Source organism: Oncorhynchus masou, chromosome 29 (assembly GCF_036934945.1).
Source record: "Oncorhynchus masou masou isolate Uvic2021 chromosome 29, UVic_Omas_1.1, whole genome shotgun sequence".
Lineage (NCBI taxonomy): Eukaryota > Metazoa > Chordata > Actinopteri > Salmoniformes > Salmonidae > Oncorhynchus > Oncorhynchus masou.
Genome location: NC_088240.1, coordinates 480,260 through 502,330, shown reverse-complemented (window position 1 = coordinate 502,330; position 22,071 = coordinate 480,260). Strand labels below are relative to the sequence as shown.

At 52.9% G+C, this 22,071-nt stretch overlaps 1 protein-coding gene across 1 annotated transcript in view; it reads left to right on the top strand.

The window, feature by feature from the left end:
• The window catches only part of LOC135521340 (T-cell-specific surface glycoprotein CD28-like), a 66,442-nt gene that overhangs the window by 10,298 nt on the left and 34,073 nt on the right, over window positions 1–22,071 (top strand). Inside the window, exon 2 of the mRNA XM_064947257.1 lies at window positions 16,873–17,199. Within this exon, the coding sequence (XP_064803329.1) occupies window positions 16,873–17,199 (327 nt within the window). The remainder of the gene's footprint in view (window positions 1–16,872; window positions 17,200–22,071) is intronic.

The following is a 22,071-nucleotide window of genomic DNA, read 5'->3' as shown; positions in this document are numbered from 1 at the left end:
AGCACCATCACAGACTGGTCTCCCCTGACTGCCTGCCCTCAGCACCATCACAGACTGGTCTCCCCCGCCTGCCCTCAGCACCATCACAGACTGGTCTCCCCCTGTCTGACCTCAGCACCATCACAGACTGGTCTCCCCCTGACTGCCTGACCTCAGCACCATCACAGACTGGTCTCCCCCTGCCTGCCCTCAGCACCATCACAGACTGGTCTCCCCCTGACTGCCTGCCCTCAGCACCATCACAGACTGGTCTCCCCTGACTGCCCTCAGCACCATCACAGACTGGTCTCCCCCTGACTGCCTGACCTCAGCACCATCACAGACTGGTCTCCCCCTGTCTGCCCTCAGCACCATCACAGACTGGTCTCCCCTGACTGCCCTCAGCACCATCACAGACCGGTCTCCCCCTGACTGCCCTCAGCACCATCACAGACTGGTCTCCCCCTGTCTGCCCTCAGCACCATCACAGACTGGTCTCCCCCTGACTGCCTGCCCTCAGCACCATCACAGACTGGTCTCCCCCTGCCTGCCTGACCTCAGCACCATCACAGACTGGTCTCCCCTGCCTGCCCTCAGCACCATCACAGACTGGTCTCCCCCTGCCTGCCCTCAGCACCATCACAGACTGGTCTCCCCCTGCCTGCCCTCAGCACCATCACAGACTGGTCTCCCCCTGTCTGCCTGACCTCAGCACCATCACAGACTGGTCTCCCCCTGTCTGCCTGACCTCAGCACCATCACAGACTGGTCTCCCCCTGACTGTCTGACCTCAGCACCATCACAGACTGGTCTCCCCTGTCTGCCTGCCCTCAGCACCATCACAGACTGGTCTCCCCTGTCTGCCTGACCTCAGCACCATCACAGACTGGTCTCCCCTGACTGCCTGACCTCAGCACCATCACAGACTGGTCTCCCCCTGTCTGCCCTCAGCACCATCACAGACTGGTCTCCCCCTGACTGCCTGACCTCAGCACCATCACAGACTGGTCTCCCCTGACTGACCTCAGCACCATCACAGACTGGTCTCCCCCTGACTGCCCTCAGCACCATCACAGACTGGTCTCCCCCTGACTGCCTGACCTCAGCACCATCACAGACTGGTCTCCCCCCTGTCTGCCCTCAGCACCATCACAGACTGGTCTCCCCCTGACTGCCCTCAGCACCATCACAGACTGGTCTCCCCTGACTGCCTGACCTCAGCACCATCACAGACTGGTCTCCCCTGACTGCCCTCAGCACCATCACAGACTGGTCTCCCCTGACTGCCTGACCTCAGCACCATCACAGACTGGTCTCCCCCTGTCTGCCCTCAGCACCATCACAGACTGGTCTCCCCCTGACTGCCTGACCTCAGCACTATCACAGACTGGTCTCCCCTGACTGCCCTCAGCACCATCACAGACTGGTCTCCCCTGACTGCCCTCAGCACCATCACAGACTGGTCTCCCCCTGACTGCCTGCCCTCAGCACCATCACAGACTGGTCTCCCCCTGCCTGCCCTCAGCACCATCACAGACTGGTCTCCCCTGACTGTCTGTCCTCAGCACCATCACAGACTGGTCTCCCCCTGCCTGCCCTTAGCACCATCACAGACTGGTCTCCCCCTGACTGTCTGTCCTCAGCACCATCACAGACTGGTCTCCCCCTGCCTGACCTCAGCACCATCACAGACTGGTCTCCCCCTGACTGCCTGCCCTCAGCACCATCACAGACTGGTCTCCCCCTGACTGCCTGTCCTCAGCACCATCACAGACTGGTCTCCCCCTGACTGCCCTCAGCACCATCACAGACTGGTCTCCCCCTGACTGCCTGCCCTCAGCACCATCACAGACTGGTCTCCCCCTGTCTGCCTGCCCTCAGCACCATCACAGACTGGTCTCCCGTGACTGCCCTCAGCACCATCACAGACTGGTCTCCCCCTGACTGCCCTCAGCACCATCACAGATTGGTCTCCCCCGACTGCCCTCAGCACCATCACAGACTGGTCTCCCCCTGACTGCCTGACCTCAGCACCATCACAGACTGGTCTCCCCCTGCCTGCCCTCAGCACCATCACAGACTGGTCTCCCCCTGTCTGACCTCAGCACCATCACAGACTGGTCTCCCCCTGACTGCCCTCAGCACCATCACAGACTGGTCTCCCCTGACTGCCTGCCCTCAGCACCATCACAGACTGGTCTCCCCCTGACTGACCTCAGCACCATCACAGACTGGTCTCCCCTGACTGCCTGACCTCAGCACCATCACAGACTGGTCTCCCCCTGTCTGCCCTCAGCACCATCACAGACTGGTCTCCCCTGACTGCCCTCAGCACCATCACAGACCGGTCTCCCCCTGACTGCCCTCAGCACCATCACAGACTGGTCTCCCCCTGTCTGCCCCTCAGCACCATCACAGACTGGTCTCCCCTGACTGCCTGCCCTCAGCACCATCACAGACTGGTCTCCCCCTGCCTGCCTGACCTCAGCACCATCACAGACTGGTCTCCCCCTGCCTGCCCTCAGCACCATCACAGACTGGTCTCCCCCTGCCTGCCCTCAGCACCATCACAGACTGGTCTCCCCCTGCCTGCCCTCAGCACCATCACAGACTGGTCTCCCCCTGTCTGCCTGACCTCAGCACCATCACAGACTGGTCTCCCCCTGTCTGCCTGACCTCAGCACCATCACAGACTGGTCTCCCCCTGACTGTCTGACCTCAGCACCATCACAGACTGGTCTCCCCTGTCTGCCTGCCCTCAGCACCATCACAGACTGGTCTCCCCCTGACTGCCTGTCCTCAGCACCATCACAGACTGGTCTCCCCCTGACTGCCCTCAGCACCATCACAGACTGGTCTCCCCTGACTGCCTGCCCTCAGCACCATCACAGACTGGTCTCCCCCTGTCTGCCTGCCCTCAGCACCATCACAGACTGGTCTCCCCCTGACTGCCCTCAGCACCATCACAGACTGGTCTCCCCCTGACTGCCCTCAGCACCATCACAGATTGGTCTCCCCCTGACTGCCCTCAGCACCATCACAGACTGGTCTCCCCCTGACTGCCTGACCTCAGCACCATCACAGACTGGTCTCCCCCTGCCTGCCCTCAGCACCATCACAGACTGGTCTCCCCCTGTCTGACCTCAGCACCATCACAGACTGGTCTCCCCCTGACTGCCTGACCTCAGCACCATCACAGACTGGTCTCCCCCTGCCTGCCCTCAGCACCATCACAGACTGGTCTCCCCCTGACTGCCCTCAGCACCATCACAGACTGGTCTCCCCCTGTCTGCCCTCAGCACCATCACAGAATGGTCTCCCCCTGACTGCCTGACCTCAGCACCATCACAGACTGGTCTCCCCCTGCCTGCCCTCAGCACCATCACAGACTGGTCTCCCCCTGACTGCCTGCCCTCAGCACCATCACAGACTGGTCTCCCCCTGACTGACCTCAGCACCATCACAGACTGGTCTCCCCCTGACTGCCTGACCTCAGCACCATCACAGACTGGTCTCCCCTGTCTGCCCTCAGCACCATCACAGACTGGTCTCCCCTGACTGCCCTCAGCACCATCACAGACCGGTCTCCCCCTGACTGCCCTCAGCACCATCACAGACTGGTCTCCCCTGTCTGCCCTCAGCACCATCACAGACTGGTCTCCCCTGACTGCCTGCCCTCAGCACCATCACAGACTGGTCTCCCCCTGCCTGCCTGACCTCAGCACCATCACAGACTGGTCTCCCCCTGCCTGCCCTCAGCACCATCACAGACTGGTCTCCCCCTGCCTGCCCTCAGCACCATCACAGACTGGTCTCCCCTGCCTGCCCTCAGCACCATCACAGACTGGTCTCCCCCTGTCTGCCTGACTCAGCACCATCACAGACTGGTCTCCCCCTGTCTGCCTGACCTCAGCACCATCACAGACTGGTCTCCCCCTGACTGTCTGACCTCAGCACCATCACAGACTGGTCTCCCCCGTCTGCCTGCCCTCAGCACCATCACAGACTGGTCTCCCCCTGTCTGCCTGACCTCAGCACCATCACAGACTGGTCTCCCCTGACTGCCTGACCTCAGCACCATCACAGACTGGTCTCCCCCTGCCTGCCCTCAGCACCATCACAGACTGGTCTCCCCTGACTGACCTCAGCACCATCACAGACTGGTCTCCCCTGACTGCCTGCCCTCAGCACCATCACAGACTGGTCTCCCCTGACTGCCTGACCTCAGCACCATCACAGACCGGTCTCCCCCTGACTGCCTGACCTCAGCACCATCACAGACTGGTCTCCCCCTGACTGCCTGCCCTCAGCACCATCACAGACTGGTCTCCCCCTGACTGCCTGTCCTCAGCACCATCACAGACTGGTCTCCCCCTGACTGCCCTCAGCACCATCACAGACTGGTCTCCCTGACTGCCTGCCCTCAGCACCATCACAGACTGGTCTCCCCCTGTCTGCCTGCCCTCAGCACCATCACAGACTGGTCTCCCCCTGACTGCCCTCAGCACCATCACAGATTGGTCTCCCCCTGACTGCCCTCAGCACCATCACAGACTGGTCTCCCCTGACTGCCTGACCTCAGCACCATCACAGACTGGTCTCCCCCTGACTGCCTGCCCTCAGCACCATCACAGACTGGTCTCCCCCTGTCTGACCTCAGCACCATCACAGACTGGTCTCCCCCTGACTGCCTGACCTCAGCACCATCACAGACTGGTCTCCCCCTGCCTGCCCTCAGCACCATCACAGACTGGTCTTCCCCTGACTGCCCTCAGCACCATCACAGACTGGTCTCCCCTGTCTGCCCTCAGCACCATCACAGACTGGTCTCCCCTGACTGCCTGACCTCAGCACCATCACAGACTGGTCTCCCCCTGACTGCCCTCAGCACCATCACAGACTGGTCTCCCCCTGACTGCCTGACCTTAGCACCATCACAGACTGGTCTCCCCCTGACTGCCTGCCCTCAGCACCATCACAGACTGGTCTCCCCCTGACTGCCCTCAGCACCATCACAGACTGGTCTCCCCCTGACTGCCCTCAGCACCATCACAGACTGGTCTCCCCCTGACTGCCCTCAGCACCATCACAGACTGGTCTCCCCCTGACTGCCTGCCCTCAGCACCATCACAGACTGGTCTCCCCCTGACTGCCTGCCCTCAGCACCATCACAGACTGGTCTCCCCCTGACTGACCTCAGCACCATCACAGACTGGTCTCCCCCTGACTGCCTGACCTCCACCATCACAGACTGGTCTCCCCCTGTCTGCCCTCAGCACCATCACAGACTGGTCTCCCCTGACTGCCCTCAGCACCATCACAGACCGGTCTCCCCCTGACTGCCCTCAGCACCATCACAGACTGGTCTCCCCCTGTCTGCCCTCAGCACCATCACAGACTGGTCTCCCCCTGACTGCCTGCCCTCAGCACCATCACAGACTGGTCTCCCCTGCCTGCCTGACCTCAGCACCATTACAGACTGGTCTCCCCTGCCTGCCCTCAGCACCATCACAGACTGGTCTCCCCCTGCCTGCCCTCAGCACCATCACAGACTGGTCTCCCCCTGCCTGCCCTCAGCACCATCACAGACTGGTCTCCCCCTGTCTGCCTGACCTCAGCACCATCACAGACTGGTCTCCCCCTGTCTGCCTGACCTCAGCACCATCACAGACTGGTCTCCCCCTGACTGTCTGACCTCAGCACCATCACAGACTGGTCTCCCCTGTCTGCCTGCCCTCAGCACCATCACAGACTGGTCTCCCCTGTCTGCCTGACCTCAGCACCATCACAGACTGGTCTCCCCTGACTGCCTGACCTCAGCACCATCACAGACTGGTCTCCCCCTGTCTGCCCTCAGCACCATCACAGACTGGTCTCCCCCTGACTGCCTGCCCTCAGCACCATCACAGACTGGTCTCCCCCTGACTGACCTCAGCACCATCACAGACTGGTCTCCCCCTGACTGCCTGCCCTCAGCACCATCACAGACTGGTCTCCCCCTGACTGCCTGACCTCAGCACCATCACAGACCGGTCTCCCCCTGACTGCCTGACCTCAGCACCATCACAGACTGGTCTCCCTCTGACTGCCGGCACTCAGCAGCATCACAGACTGGTGTCCCCCTGACTGCCTGTCCTCAGCACCATCACAGACTGGTCTCCCCCTGACTGCCCTCAGCACCATCACAGACTGGTCTCCCCCTGACTGCCTGCCCTCAGCACCATCACAGACTGGTCTCCCCCTGTCTGCCTGCCCTCAGCACCATCACAGACTGGTCTCCCCCTGACTGCCCTCAGCACCATCACAGACTGGTCTCCCCCTGACTGCCCTCAGCACCATCACAGATTGGTCTCCCCCTGACTGCCCTCAGCACCATCACAGACTGGTCTCCCCCTGACTGCCTGACCTCAGCACCATCACAGACTGGTCTCCCCCTGCCTGCCCTCAGCACCATCACAGACTGGTCTCCCCCTGTCTGACCTCAGCACCATCACAGACTGGTCTCCCCCTGACTGCCTGACCTCAGCACCATCACAGACTGGTCTCCCCCTGCCTGCCCTCAGCACCATCACAGACTGGTCTCCCCCTGACTGCCCTCAGCACCATCACAGACTGGTCTCCCCCTGTCTGCCCTCAGCACCATCACAGACTGGTCTCCCCCTGACTGCCTGACCTCAGCACCATCACAGACTGGTCTCCCCCTGCCTGCCCTCAGCACCATCACAGACTGGTCTCCCCCTGACTGCCTGCCCTCAGCACCATCACAGACTGGTCTCCCCCTGACTGACCTCAGCACCATCACAGACTGGTCTCCCCTGACTGCCTGACCTCCACCATCACAGACTGGTCTCCCCCTGTCTGCCCTCAGCACCATCACAGACTGGTCTCCCCCTGACTGCCCTCAGCACCATCACAGACCGGTCTCCCCCTGACTGCCCTCAGCACCATCACAGACTGGTCTCCCCCTGTCTGCCCTCAGCACCATCACAGACTGGTCTCCCCCTGACTGCCTGCCCTCAGCACCATCACAGACTGGTCTCCCCCTGCCTGCCTGACCTCAGCACCATCACAGACTGGTCTCCCCCTGCCTGCCCTCAGCACCATCACAGACTGGTCTCCCCCTGCCTGCCCTCAGCACCATCACAGACTGGTCTCCCCCTGACTGCCCTCAGCACCATCACAGACTGGTCTCCCCCTGTCTGCCTGCCCTCAGCACCATCACAGACTGGTCTCCCCCTGTCTGCCTGACCTCAGCACCATCACAGACTGGTCTCCCCCTGACTGCCTGACCTCAGCACCATCACAGACTGGTCTCCCCCTGCCTGCCCTCAGCACCATCACAGACTGGTCTCCCCCTGACTGCCCTCAGCACCATCACAGACTGGTCTCCCCCTGTCTGCCCTCAGCACCATCACAGACTGGTCTCCCCCTGACTGCCTGACCTCAGCACCATCACAGACTGGTCTCCCCCTGACTGACCTCAGCACCATCACAGACTGGTCTCCCCCTGACTGCCCTCAGCACCATCACAGACTGGTCTCCCCCTGTCTGCCCTCAGCACCATCACAGACTGGTCTCCCCCTGACTGCCTGACCTCAGCACCATCACAGACTGGTCTCCCCCTGCCTGCCCTCAGCACCGTCACAGACTGGTCTCCCCCTGACTGCCTGCCCTCAGCACCATCACAGACTGGTCTCCCCCTGACTGACCTCAGCACCATCACAGACTGGTCTCCCCCTGACTGCCTGACCTCAGCACCATCACAGACTGGTCTCCCCCTGTCTGCCCTCAGCACCATCACAGACTGGTCTCCCCCTGACTGCCCTCAGCACCATCACAGACCGGTCTCCCCCTGACTGCCCTCAGCACCATCACAGACTGGTCTCCCCCTGTCTGCCCTCAGCACCATCACAGACTGGTCTCCCCTGACTGCCTGCCCTCAGCACCATCACAGACTGGTCTCCCCCTGCCTGCCTGACCTCAGCACCATCACAGACTGGTCTCCCCCTGCCTGCCCTCAGCACCATCACAGACTGGTCTCCCCCTGCCTGCCGTCAGCACCATCACAGACTGGTCTCCCCCTGCCTGCCCTCAGCACCATCACAGACTGGTCTCCCCCTGTCTGCCTGACCTCAGCACCATCACAGACTGGTCTCCCCCTGTCTGCCTGACCTCAGCACCATCACAGACTGGTCTCCCCCTGACTGTCTGACCTCAGCACCATCACAGACTGGTCTCCCCCTGTCTGCCTGCCCTCAGCACCATCACAGACTGGTCTCCCCCTGTCTGCCTGACCTCAGCACCATCACAGACTGGTCTCCCCCTGACTGCCTGACCTCAGCACCATCACAGACTGGTCTCCCCTGTCTGCCCTCAGCACCATCACAGACTGGTCTCCCCCTGACTGCCCTCAGCACCATCACAGACTGGTCTCCCCCTGACTGCCCTCAGCACCATCACAGACTGGTCTCCCCCTGACTGCCTGACCTCAGCACCATCACAGACTGGTCTCCCCCTGCCTGCCCTCAGCACCATCACAGACTGGTCTCCCCCTGTCTGACCTCAGCACCATCACAGACTGGTCTCCCCCTGACTGCCTGACCTCAGCACCATCACAGACTGGTCTCCCCCTGACTGACCTCAGCACCATCACAGACTGGTCTCCCCTGACTGCCCTCAGCACCATCACAGACTGGTCTCCCCCTGACTGCCTGACCTCAGCACCATCACAGACTGGTCTCCCCCTGTCTGCCCTCAGCACCATCACAGACTGGTCTCCCCCTGACTGCCCTCAGCACCATCACAGACTGGTCTCCCCCTGACTGCCCTCAGCACCATCACAGACTGGTCTCCCCCTGACTGCCTGACCTCAGCACCATCACAGACTGGTCTCCCCCTGACTGCCTGACCTCAGCACCATCACAGACTGGTCCCCCCCTGTCTGCCCTCAGCACCATCACAGACTGGTCTCCCCCTGACTGCCTGACCTCAGCACCATCACAGACTGGTCTCCCCCTGACTGCCCTCAGCACCATCACAGACTGGTCTCCCCCCTGACTGCCTGACCTCAGCACCATCACAGACTGGTCTCCCCCTGACTGCCTGACCTCAGCACCATCACAGACTGGTCTCCCCCTGACTGCCCTCAGCACCATCACAGACTGGTCTCCCCGACTGCCCTCAGCCCTCAGCACCATCACAGACTGGTCTCCCCCTGCCTGCCCTCAGCACCATCACAGACTGGTCTCCCCCTGACTGTCTGTCCTCAGCACCATCACAGACTGGTCTCCCCCTGCCTGCCCTTAGCACCATCACAGACTGGTCTCCCCCTGACTGTCTGTCCTCAGCACCATCACAGACTGGTCTCCCTGCCTGCCCTCAGCACCATCACAGACTGGTCTCCCCCTGACTGCCCTCAGCACCATCACAGACTGGTCTCCCCCTGACTGCCTGACGTCAGCACCATCACAGACTGGTCTCCCCTGACTGACCTCAGCACCATCACAGACTGGTCTCCACCTGACTGCCCTCAGCACCATCACAGACTGGTCTCTCCCTGACTGACTGCCCTCAGCACCATCACAGACTGGTCTCCCCTGACTGCCTGCCCTCAGCACCATCACAGACTGGTCTCCCCTGACTGCCTGACCTCAGCACCATCACAGACTGGTCTCCCCTGACTGCCCTCAGCACCATCACAGACTGGTCTCCCCTGACTGCCTGACCTTAGCACCATCACAGACTGGTCTCCCCCTGACTGTCTGTCCTCAGCACCATCACAGACTGGTCTCCCCCTGCCTGCCCTCAGCACCATCACAGACTGGTCTCCCCCTGACTGCCCTCAGCACCATCACAGACTGGTCTCCCCCTGCCTGCCCTCAGCACCATCACAGACTGGTCTCCCCTGCCTGCCCTCAGCACCATCACAGACTGGTCTCCCCCTGTCTGCCCTCAGCACCATCACAGACTGGTCTCCCCCTGCCTGCCCTCAGCACCATCACAGACTGGTCTCCCCCTGACTGCCCTCAGCACCATCACAGACTGGTCTCCCCCTGACTGCCTGACCTCAGCACCATCACAGACTGGTCTCCCCCTGACTGCCTGACCTCAGCACCATCACAGACTGGTCTCCCCCTGACTGACTGCCCTCAGCACCATCACAGACTGGTCTCCCCCTGCCTGCCCTCAGCACCATCACAGACTGGTCTCCCCCTGACTGCCTGACCTCAGCACCATCACAGACTGGTCTCCCCTGCCTGCCCTCAGCACCATCACAGACTGGTCTCCCCCTGTCTGCCCTCAGCACCATCACAGACTGGTCTCCCCTGCCTGACCTCAGCACCATCACAGACTGGTCTCCCCCTGACTGCCCTCAGCACCATCACAGACCGGTCTCCCTCCGCCTGACCCTGCTGAGACCACCCCGGTCATCATCTGATCCTCCTAAAATGACGCATGACAAAGAATGACCTTGGTGTACATAAATACATTATATTATCCAAGAATAGAATCAATGGTTGAATAATTGAAATGACCATTATTCCCAGATCCCAGACGGTATCTGCTGTCCTGTAGGTCTACCCATTAATTCAAGAAGGAACTTTGGGTCATTCACTGGTAGTGTTAATATACTGCAGAATCCCCTGAGCGCCGTAGACTGGTCTTCCCTGGCTGTCTGACCCTGCTGGGAGCCCTGTCACCATCTGATCCTGCTCAGACATGATGAGCATAGTGTTGTGTACTGACTGACCTCAGCACCATCACAGACTGGTCTTCCCTGGCTGTCTGACCCTGCTGGGAGCCCTGTCACCATCTGATCCTGCTCAGACATGATGAGCATAGTGTTGTGTACTGACTGACCTCAGCACCATCACAGACTGGTCTTCCCTGGCTGTCTGACCCTGCTGGGAGCCCTGTCACCATCTGATCCTGCTCAGACATGATGAGCATAGTGTTGTGTACTGACTGCACCAGAGTGCTGCGTTCCCTCAGGATGCCTCTGGCCGATCCCGACAGAGCTCATTGGGGAGCGGTCTGCATTTTTCATGCTGTGGGCGGGAGCTGTCGGTAAGACAGACTACTTCAGGATAAAAAATATTTTTGTTATTCCAAGAGATTATTTGAAAACTCTCTTCTTTCTGCTTTGTATGCGTTAGCCTAAATATTGTATTAAAAGCACATATATATTTTTTGCATGATTCCCAGAATTCACTGCTTCAACTTCAGTAGCCTACCTCTCCTAGTTGAGAGTGAGAGTTCAAGTGCGCCTAGTGTGTGTGTTCTCATTGAAATAGTGTAGACTGCCTATATGGGTGGAGGATCACGTGGCAGTTAACTTGAATATGATTGGACCGTAGTTTACTACAGTGTCTGTAAATAAATATTTATAATAGAAAGAAGCGGAGGGCGCTCAACCAACGTCAACCAACGTGAGTCGATGTGCAATCAAACAATGTCCTAATTAAAAGGAATAGGCACAACGCACAGAGGTCAGACTACTATGGTGAGCGAGCGTTGCGCCAAGGGGTGCTACTTTGGTTTTAGAAGTGGGAGGGACATACATTATTTTTAAATTTTCCAGTCGGATAAACACTCCGAACAGCCTACCGACCAATCGGAGGTGTCCACATGGTCCTAAAGCACACCGTTGCCTCGTTTGATAAAATATGGGGGATGGGGGATGGGGGGTAATTAATAAATATTGATGTCCCATTTATTTGTCACTGCCTGCAAATCGCCTCGTAAAAAGGTATTTCCTATAGGACTAAACGTAGTGCGTTTTGCTGTCCTCATTCCTGCTGATTTCAGTTCAGTAGCCTGTGAGATCAGGTGAGCGTGTGGTCTCTATTAAATAGAACAGGCTATAGCCTATGTATAAATGGGCAGAGAAGCACGGGGCAGTTATCGCTCCAAGGAAATGTACTTCCTAAATAGGCCTATGATTAGACTATAGTTTACTACATTGCTTAGAAATAGGACCTAAATATTGATCACCCATATTTCTCAGTCTGAAAATATTCCCACTCCTTAAAGAGGTAGAGCCTCTCCAACTCTGCTCTCTGCAAACTAAATCTAGTTTATTGGCTGATAAAGGAGAATATCTGGTAATTTAACTTTAGTTATTTATGGATTTGCCCTTTTAAACAGCGACATATTATGAAGATGTCAAATTGTCACCAACAAAAGATAAACGAGGCATATAGCTAATGCAGCATATGGAATTAATTTTCCACATGTAAATTGCCCTCTTCAGTAGTCCCCAAAGCATGCCATTCCATGAGTGCAGCATTTATTTTTCAACTCGAATCATGGAGCCCAATCAGTCCTCTAATAACAAGAAAATCATAAACCACAGAGTAGGGCTGGCTAATAAGTCCTTAGTTTTGGGGTCATGCTCAGGTAAATCCATTTGGCTAATCTATACTTCCATATTTCCATGTCCTGTTCTTGAAGATCAAGGGGCGTAACATTAGTTAGAATGACTGGAATTCTGATCGAGTTTGGTTTTTAATGTAAAGATATAATTTAATCATGTTATTATATGTAGTAGAAAGCGATTGGGTAGAAGACGCCGACATAACCAAACCATAAAGTACCATTTAACATCCATATATGGCCAGCTTTGTAAACTTTAACAATGATTTATCCTGCAATAGATGTCGTTCAATTGGTAACATACGTTTTTGTCTTCTTCTAATGCCTCTTAAGAGGAAATTAATCTAAAAGTAGCTGAATGTAATCAGATTACGTTACTGAGTTTGAGTAATCCAAAAGTTATGTTACTGATTACAATTCTGGTAACTAGTAACTGTAACGGATTACATTTAGAAAGTAACCTACCAAACCCTGTACCTTTAGTCACCAGCTTCATCAATAACCGACGACATCGTCCTCACAATGACCGTACGTACAGTTGAAGTCGGAAGTTTACATACACCTTAGCCAAATACATTTAAACTCAGTTTTTCACAATTCCTGACATTTAATCCTAGTTAACATTCCCTGTTTTAGGTCAGTTAGGATCACCACTTTATTTAAGAATGTGAAATGTCAGAATAATAGAGAGAATAGAGAGAATTATTTATTTCAGCTTTTATTTATTTCATCACATTCCCAGTGGGTCAGAAGTTTACATACACTCAATTAGTATTTGGTAGCATTGCCTTTAAATTGTTTAACTTGGGTCAAACATTTCGGGTAGCCTTCCACAAGCTTCCCACAATAAGTTAGGTGCATTTGGCCCATTCCTCTTCACAGAGCTGGTGTAACTGAGTCAGGTTTGTAGGCCTTCTTGCTCTACACGCTTTTTTAGTTCTGCCCACCAATGTTCTATAGGATTGAGGTCAGGGCTTTGTGATGGCCACTCCAATACCTTGACTTTGTTGTCCTTAAGCCATTTTGACACAACTTTGGAAGTATGCTTGGTGTCATTGTTCATTTGGAAGACCCATTTGCGACCAAGCCTTAACTTCCTGACTGATGTCTTGAGATGTTGCTTCAATATATCCACATCATTTTCATGCCTCATGATGCCATCTATTTTGTGAAGTGCACCAGTCCTTCCTGCAGCAAAGCACCCCACAACATGATGCTGCCACCCCGTGCTTCACAGAAGGGATGGTGTTCTTCGGCTTGCAAGCCTCCCCCTTTCTCCTCCAAATATAACGATGGTCGTTATGGCCAAACAGTTCTGTTTCTGTTTCATCAGACCAGAGGACATTTCTCCAAAAAGTACGATCTTTGTCCCCATGTGCAGTTGCAAACCGTATTCTGGCTTTTGTATGGCGGTTTTGGAGCAGTGGATTCTTTCTTGCTGAGCGGACTTTTCAGGTTATGTTGATATAGGACTTGTTTTACTGTGGATATAGATACTTTTGTACCTGTTTCCTCCAGCATCTTCACAAGGTCCTTTGCTGTTGTTCTGGGATTGATTTGCACTTTTCACACCAAAGTACGTTAATCTCTAGGAGACAGAATGCATCTCCTTCCTGAGATCACTACTATCCCTGACCTGATGGAGTGGCAGGACCGGCGTATTACTGAGATCACTACTATCCCTGACCTGATGGAGTGGCAGGACCGCGTATTACTGAGATCACTACTATCCCTGACCTGATGGAGTGGCAGGACCGGCGTATTACTGAGATCACTACTATCCCTGACCTGATGGAGTGGCAGGACCGGCTTATTACTGAGATCACTACTATCCCTGACCTGATGGAGTGGCAGGACCGGCGTATTACTGAGATCACTACTATCCCTGACCTGATGGAGTGGCAGGACCGGCGTATTACTGAGATCACTACTATCCCTGACCTGATGGAGTGGCAGGACCGCTTTATTACTGAGATCACTACTATCCCTGACCTGATGGAGTGGTAGCACCGGCAGCACCAGCAGCACCGGCAGTACCAGCAGCACCAGCAGCACCGGTAGCACCGCAGCACCGGCAGCACCAGCAGCACCGGTAGCACCAGCAGCACCAGCAGCACCAGCAGCACCGGCAGCACCGGCAGCACCGGTAGCACCAGCAGCACCGGTAGCACCGGCAGCACCGGCAGCACCGGCAGCACCGGTAGCACCGGCAGCACCGGTAGCACCAGCAGCACCGGTAGCACCAGCAGCACCGGTAGCACCAGCAGCACCGGCAGCACCAGCAGCACTGGTAGCACCGGCAGCACCAGCAGCACCGGTAGCACCAGCAGCACCAGCGGTGCTTATTTTATCCTTTTTGAATATTTCCTGATAACAATGTTACATTTCATAATTTCTTTTAACAATAGAAGCTAATTTACCAACATTTCTGAAAATGGACATATAGCGTTTTGGAATTAAACTCTTTAGAACATTATAGAGATAGAAGAGGGTTCACAATGTTTTTTCTGATATTGAATGTTGCAGTCACAGATGGGTTCATTTTACCTTTATAATCAAAGGTTCAGAGATCTATTGTGGCAACCACTTCCTGACTGAGCAAACAGGATGGAGTGAGGTATGATGTAAACAACTGCTGCACAGTGGTTCTTCACATCTCTGTGTCACATACTAGCACTGAATCAAATCAAATCTAATTTGTCACATACACATGGTTAGCAGATGTTAATGCGAGTGTAGGAAATGCTTGTGCTTCTCGTTCCGACAATGCAGTAATAACCAACAAGTAATCTAACTAACAATTCCTAATCTACTGTCTTATACACAGTGTAAGGGGATAAAGAATATGTACATAAGGATATATGAATGAGTGATGGTACAGAGCAGCATAGGCAAATACAGTAGATGGTTTCGAGTACAGTATATACATATGAGATGAGTATGTAAACAAAGTGGCATAGTTAAAGTGGCTAGTGATAATGTATTACATAAGGATGCAGTCGATGATATAGAGTACAGTATATACGTATGCATATGAGATGAATAATGTAGGGTAAGTAACATTATATAAGGTAGCATTGTTTAAAGTGGCTAGTAATATATTTACATCATTTCCCATCAATTCCCATTATTAAAGTGGCTGGAGTTGAGTCAGTGTCAGTGTGTTGGCAGCAGCCACTCAATGTTAGTGGTGGCTGTTTAACAGTCTGATGGCCTTGAGATAGAAGCTGTCTCTCAGTCCCAGCTTTGATGCACCTGTACTGACCTCGCCATCTGGATGATAGCGGGGTGAACAGGCAGTGGCTCGGGTGGTTGATGTCCTTGATGATCTTTATGGCCTTTCTGTAACATCGGGTGGTGTAGGTGTCCTGGATGGCAGGTAGTTTGCCCCCGGTGATGCGTTGTGCAGACCTCACTACCCTCTGGAGAGCCTTACGGTTGAGGGCGGAGCAGTTGCCGTAACAGGCGGTGATACAGCCCGCCAGGATGCTCTCGATTGTGCATCTGTAGAAGTTTGTGAGTGCTTTTGGTGACAAGCCGAATTTCTTCAGCCTCCTGAGGTTGAAGAGGCGCTTGCTGCGCCTTCTTCACGATGCTGTCTGTGTGAGTGGACCAATTCAGTTTGTCTGTGATGTGTATGCCGAGGAACTTAAAACTTGCTACTCTCTCCACTACTGTTCCATCGATGTAGATAGGGGGGTGTTCCCTCTGCTGTTTTCCACAATCATCTCCTTAGTTTTGTTGATGTTGAGTGTGAGGTTATTTTCCTGACACCACACTCCGAGGGCCCTCACCTCCTCCCTGTAGGCCGTCTCGTCGTTGTTGGTAATCAAGCCTACCACTGTTGTGTCGTCCGCAAACTTGATGATTGAGTTGGAGGCGTGCGTGGCCACGCAGTCGTGGGTGAGCAGGGAGTACAGGAGAGGGCTCAGAACGCACCCTTGTGGGGCCCCAGTGTTGAGGATCAGCAGGGAGGAGATGTTGTTACCTACCCTCACCACCTGGGGGTGGCCCGTCAGGAAGTCCAGTACCCAGTTGCACAGGGCGGGGTCGAGACCCAGGGTCTCGAGCTTGATGACGAGCTTGGAGGGTACTATGGTGTTGAATGCCGAGCTGTAGTCGATGAACAGCATTCTCACATAGGTATTCCTCTTGTCCAGATGGGTTAGGGCAGTGTGCAGTGTGGTTGAGATTGCATCGTCTGTGGACCTATTTGAGCGGTAAGCGAATTGGAGTGGGTCTAGGGTGTCAGGTAGGGTGGAGGTGATATGGTCCTTGACTAGTCTCTCAAAGCACTTCATGATGACGGAAGTGAGTGCTACGGGGCGGTAGTCGTTTAGCTCAGTTACCTTAGCTTTCTTGGGAACAGGAACAATGGTGTCTGTATGAAGATTCTCCTCCACAGACACTCTGTTAACCCTAAGTACAGATCTAGGATCAGTTCCCCCTCCAGAAACAGGTTCCTGCCCTCTAACATGTCATAGTCACTTAACCCACCCTCCTTGTTTCCCCATACAGACAGACCTCTGTCCATACAGAGTGTATCTCCCCACAGCAGAGTGTCCATCTCCTGCCCCAACATGACAGGAGACGATCTGAGATTCCACCTCTCGTTGAACCAGTCCCTCGTTCACACCACAGTGCTCAAGAGGAACCAGAATCACACCGGAAACAACCAATCAGACACCTGGGTCCAGTTCTACCAAGCTGAACAGAACATGAACCACAACCTAACCAACCGCTATGTGTTCACGGTCAATGGAACAGGACTGTACATCTGCAGAGCAGAGAGGCTGTGGTCACCCCCTTATAAAGAGGACTCTGTTCACACTCTACTGATAACAGGTAAGGGACTGAATACAAAGATGATGCACTGCACAAATGATCTGACCTGGTCCCAGATCTATAACATCTCTAACAGAACCATACTATCTTAGCCTCGTCCCAGAACTATAACATCTCTAACAGAACCATACTATCTTAGCCTGGTCCCAGACCTATAACATCTCTAACAGAACCATACTATCTTAGCCTGGTCCCAGACCTATAACAGAACCATACTATCTTAGCCTCGTCCCAGACCTATAACATCTCTAACAGAACCATACTATCTTAGCCTCGTCCCAGACCTATAACATCTCTAACAGAACCATACTATCTTAGCCTCGTCCCAGACCTACAACATCTCTAACAGAACCATACTATCTTAGCCTGGTCCCAGACCTATAACATCTCTAACAGAACCATACTATCTTAGCCTGGTCCCAGACCTATAACATCTCTAACAGAACCATACTATCCTAGCCTGGTCCCAGATCTATAACATCTCTAACAGAACCATACTATCCTAGCCTGGTCCCAGACCTATAACAGAACCATACTATCTTAGCCTGGTCCCAGACCTATAACTTCTCTAACAGAACCATACTATCCTAGCCTGGTCCCAGACCTATAACATCTCTAACAGAACCATACTATCTTAGCCTGGTCCCAGACCTATAACTTCTCTAACAGAACCATACTATCTTAGCCTGGTCCCAGACCTATAACAGAACCATACTATCTTAGCCTGGTCCCAGACCTATAAAATCTCTAACAGAACCATACTATCTTAGCCTGGTCCCAGACCTATAAAATCTCTAACAGAACCATACTATCCTAGCCTGGTCCCAGACCTATAACTTCTCTAACAGAACCATACTATCATAGCCTGGTCCCAGACCTATAACAGAACCATACTATCATAGCCTGGTCCCAGACCTATAACATCTCTAACAGAACCATACTATCTTAGCCTGGTCCCAGACCTATAACAGAACCATACTATCATAGCCTGGTCCCAGACCTATAACTTCTCTAACAGAACCATACTATCTTAGCCTGGTCCCAGACCTATAACAGAACCATACTATCATAGCCTGGTCCCAGACCTATAACATCTCTAACAGAACCATACTATCTTAGCCTGGTCCCAGACCTATAACAGAACCATACTATCATAGCCTGGTCCCAGACCTATAACAGAACCATACTATCATAGCCTGGTCCCAGACCTATAACTTCTCTAACAGAACCATACTATCTTAGCCTGGTCCCAGACCTATAACATCTCTAACAGAACCATACTATCCTAGCCTGGTCCCAGACCTATAACATCTCTAACAGAACCATACTATCCTAGCCTGGTCCCAGACCTATAACATCTCTAACAGAACCATACTATCCTAGCCTGTTCCCAGATCTCTAACAGAACCATACTATCCTAGCCTGGTCCCAGATCTCTAACAGAACCATACTATCTTAGCCTGGTCCCAGACCTATAACATCTCTAACAGAACCATACTATCTTAGCCTGGTCCCAGACCTATAACTTCTCTAACAGAACCATACTATCTTAGCCTCGTCCCAGACCTATAACATCTCTAACAGAACCATACTATCTTAGCCTGGTCCCAGACCTATAACAGAACCATACTATCCTAGCCTGGTCCCAGACCTATAACAGAACCATACTATCTTAGCCTGGTCCCATACCTATAACTTCTCTAACAGAACCATACTATCTTAGCCTGGTCCCAGACCTATAAAATCTCTAACAGAACCATACTATCATAGCCTGGTCCCAGACCTATAACAGAACCATACTATCATAGCCTGGTCCCAGACCTATAACAGAACCATACTATCATAGCCTGGTCCCAGACCTATAACATCTCTAACAGAACCATACTATCTTAGCCTGGTCCCAGACCTATAACAGAACCATACTATCATAGCCTGGTCCCAGACCTATAACAGAACCATACTATCATAGCCTGGTCCCAGACCTATAACTTCTCTAACAGAACCATACTATCTTAGCCTGGTCCCAGACCTATAACAGAACCATACTATCATAGCCTGGTCCCAGACCTATAACTTCTCTAACAGAACCATACTATCCTAGCCTGGTCCCAGACCTATAACATCTCTAACAGAACCATACTATCCTAGCCTGGTCCCAGATCTCTAACAGAACCATACTATCTTAGCCTGGTCCCAGACCTATAACATCTCTAACAGAACCATACTATCTTAGCCTCGTCCCAGACCTATAACATCTCTAACAGAACCATACTATCCTAGCCTGGTCCCAGACCTATAACAGAACCATACTATCTTAGCCTGGTCCCAGACCTATAACATCTCTAACAGAACCATACTATCCTAGCCTGGTCCCAGACCTATAACAGAACCATACTATCTTAGCCTGGTCCCAGACCTATAACATCTCTAAAAAAACAATACTATCCCAGCCTGGTCCCAGATGTATAACACAACCAGACAATCCTAGCCTGGTCCCAGATTTTTAACACAACCAGACTATCCTAGCCTGGTCGCAGATCTATAACACAACCAGACTATCCTAGCCTGGTCCCAGATATAAAACATCTCCAACAGAACCATACTATCTGAGCCTGGTCCCAGATCTATAACACAACCAGACTATCCTAGCCTGGTCCCAGATCTATAACAGAACCATACTATCCTAGCGTGGTCCCAGATCTATAACAGAACCGTACTATCCTAGCCTGGTCCCAGGTCTATAACAGAACCATACTATCCTAGCCTGGTCCCAGATCTATAACAGAACCATACTATCCTTGCCTGGTCCCAGGTCTATAACAGAACCATACTATCCTAGCGTGGTCCCAGATCTACAACAGAACCATACTATCCTCGCCTGGTCCGAGATCGAAACAGAACCATACTATTCTAGCCTGGTTCATGATCTATAACAGAACCATACTATCCTAGCCTGGTCCCAGATCTACAACAGAACCATACAATCCTAGCCTGGTCCATGATCAGTAACAGAACCATACTATCCTAGCCTGGTTCCAGATCTATAACAGAACCATACTATCCAAGCCCGGTCCCAGATCTATAACAGAACCATATTATCCTGGCCTGGTCCCAGATCTATTACAGAAACATACTATCCTAGCCTGGTCCCAGATCTATTACAGAACCATACTATCCTAGCCTGGTCCCAGATCTATAACAGAACCATACTATCCTGGACTGTGCACAGATCAATAACAGAACTAAACTATTCCTGCCTGGTCCCAGATCTATAACAGAACCATAATATCCTAGCCTGGTCCCAGATCCATACTATCCTAGCCTGGTCCCAGATCTATAACAGAACCATAATATCCTAGCCTGGTCCCAGATCTATAACAGAACCATACTATCCTAGCCTGGTCCATGATCTATAACATAATCATACAATCCTAGCCTGGTCCCAGTTCTATAACAGAACCATTCTATCCTAGCCTGGTCCCAGATATATAACAGATCCATTCTATCCTAGCCTGGTCCCAGATATATAACAGAACCATACGATCCTAGCCTGGTCCCAGATCTATAACAGAACCATAATATCCTAGCCTCGTCCCAGATCTATAACAGAACCATACTATCCTAGCCTGGTCAATGATCTATAACAGAACCATACTATCCTAACCTGGTCCCAGATCTATAACAGAACCATTCTATCCTAGCCTAGTCAATGATCTATAACAGAACCATACTATCCTAGCCTGGTCAATGATCTATAACAGAACCATACTATCCTAACCTGGTCCCAGATCTTCAACAGAACCGTACTATCCTAGCGTGGTCCCAGATCTATAAAGGAACCATACTATCCAAGCCTGGTCCCAGATCTATACCAGAACCATACTATCCTAGCCTGGTCCCAGATCTATAACAGAACCATACTATCCTAGCGTGGTCCCAGATCTATAAAGGAACCATACTATCCAAGCCTGGTCCCAGATCTACAACAGAACCATACTTTCCTCGCCTGGTCCCAGATCTATAACAGAACCATACTATCCTAGCCTGGTCCGAGATCGAAACAGAACCATACTATCCTAGCCTGGTCCCAGATCTACAACAGAACCACACTATCCTAGCCTGGTCCCAGATCTATAACAGAACCATACTATCCTAGCCTGGTCCCAGATCTATAACAGAACCATACTATCCTAGCCTGGTCCGAGATCGAAACAGAACCATACTATCCTAGCCTGGTCCCAGATCTACAACAGAACCACACTATCCTAGCCTGGTCCCAAATCTATAACAGAACCATACAATCCTAGCCTGGTCCCAGATCTATACCAGAACCATACAATCCTAGCCTGGTCCTAGATCTAAAACAGAACCATACTATTAAAAAAAAAAAAAAAATCAAAATCAAATGTATTTATGTAGCCCTTCGTACATCAGCTAATATCTCAAAGTGCTGTACAGAAACCCAGCCTAAAACCCCAAACAGCAAGCAATGCAGGTGTAGAAACACGGTGGTTAGGAAAAACTCCCTAGAAAGGCCAAAACCTAGAGAGGAACCAGGCTATGTGGGGTGGCCAGTCCTCTTCTGGCTGTGCCGGGTAGAGATTATAACAGAACATGGCCAAGATGTTCAAATGTTCATAAATGACCAACCCCCACTCTCACACTCGCCCAAGCCAATGGCATGTACCAGATGCTCAGCAGGCTCTGCTCACACTTACTGGCCTGAGGCCAAACCACGACCAACAACATTGGACGCTTTATGGAACAAAAAGCCTTTACTATCTCATCCTGGAATATCCAAGGCCTGAGGTCATCTGCCTTTGGCCTGAAGAGCAGAAACCCGGACTTCACCAAAGAAATCGGTAATACAGA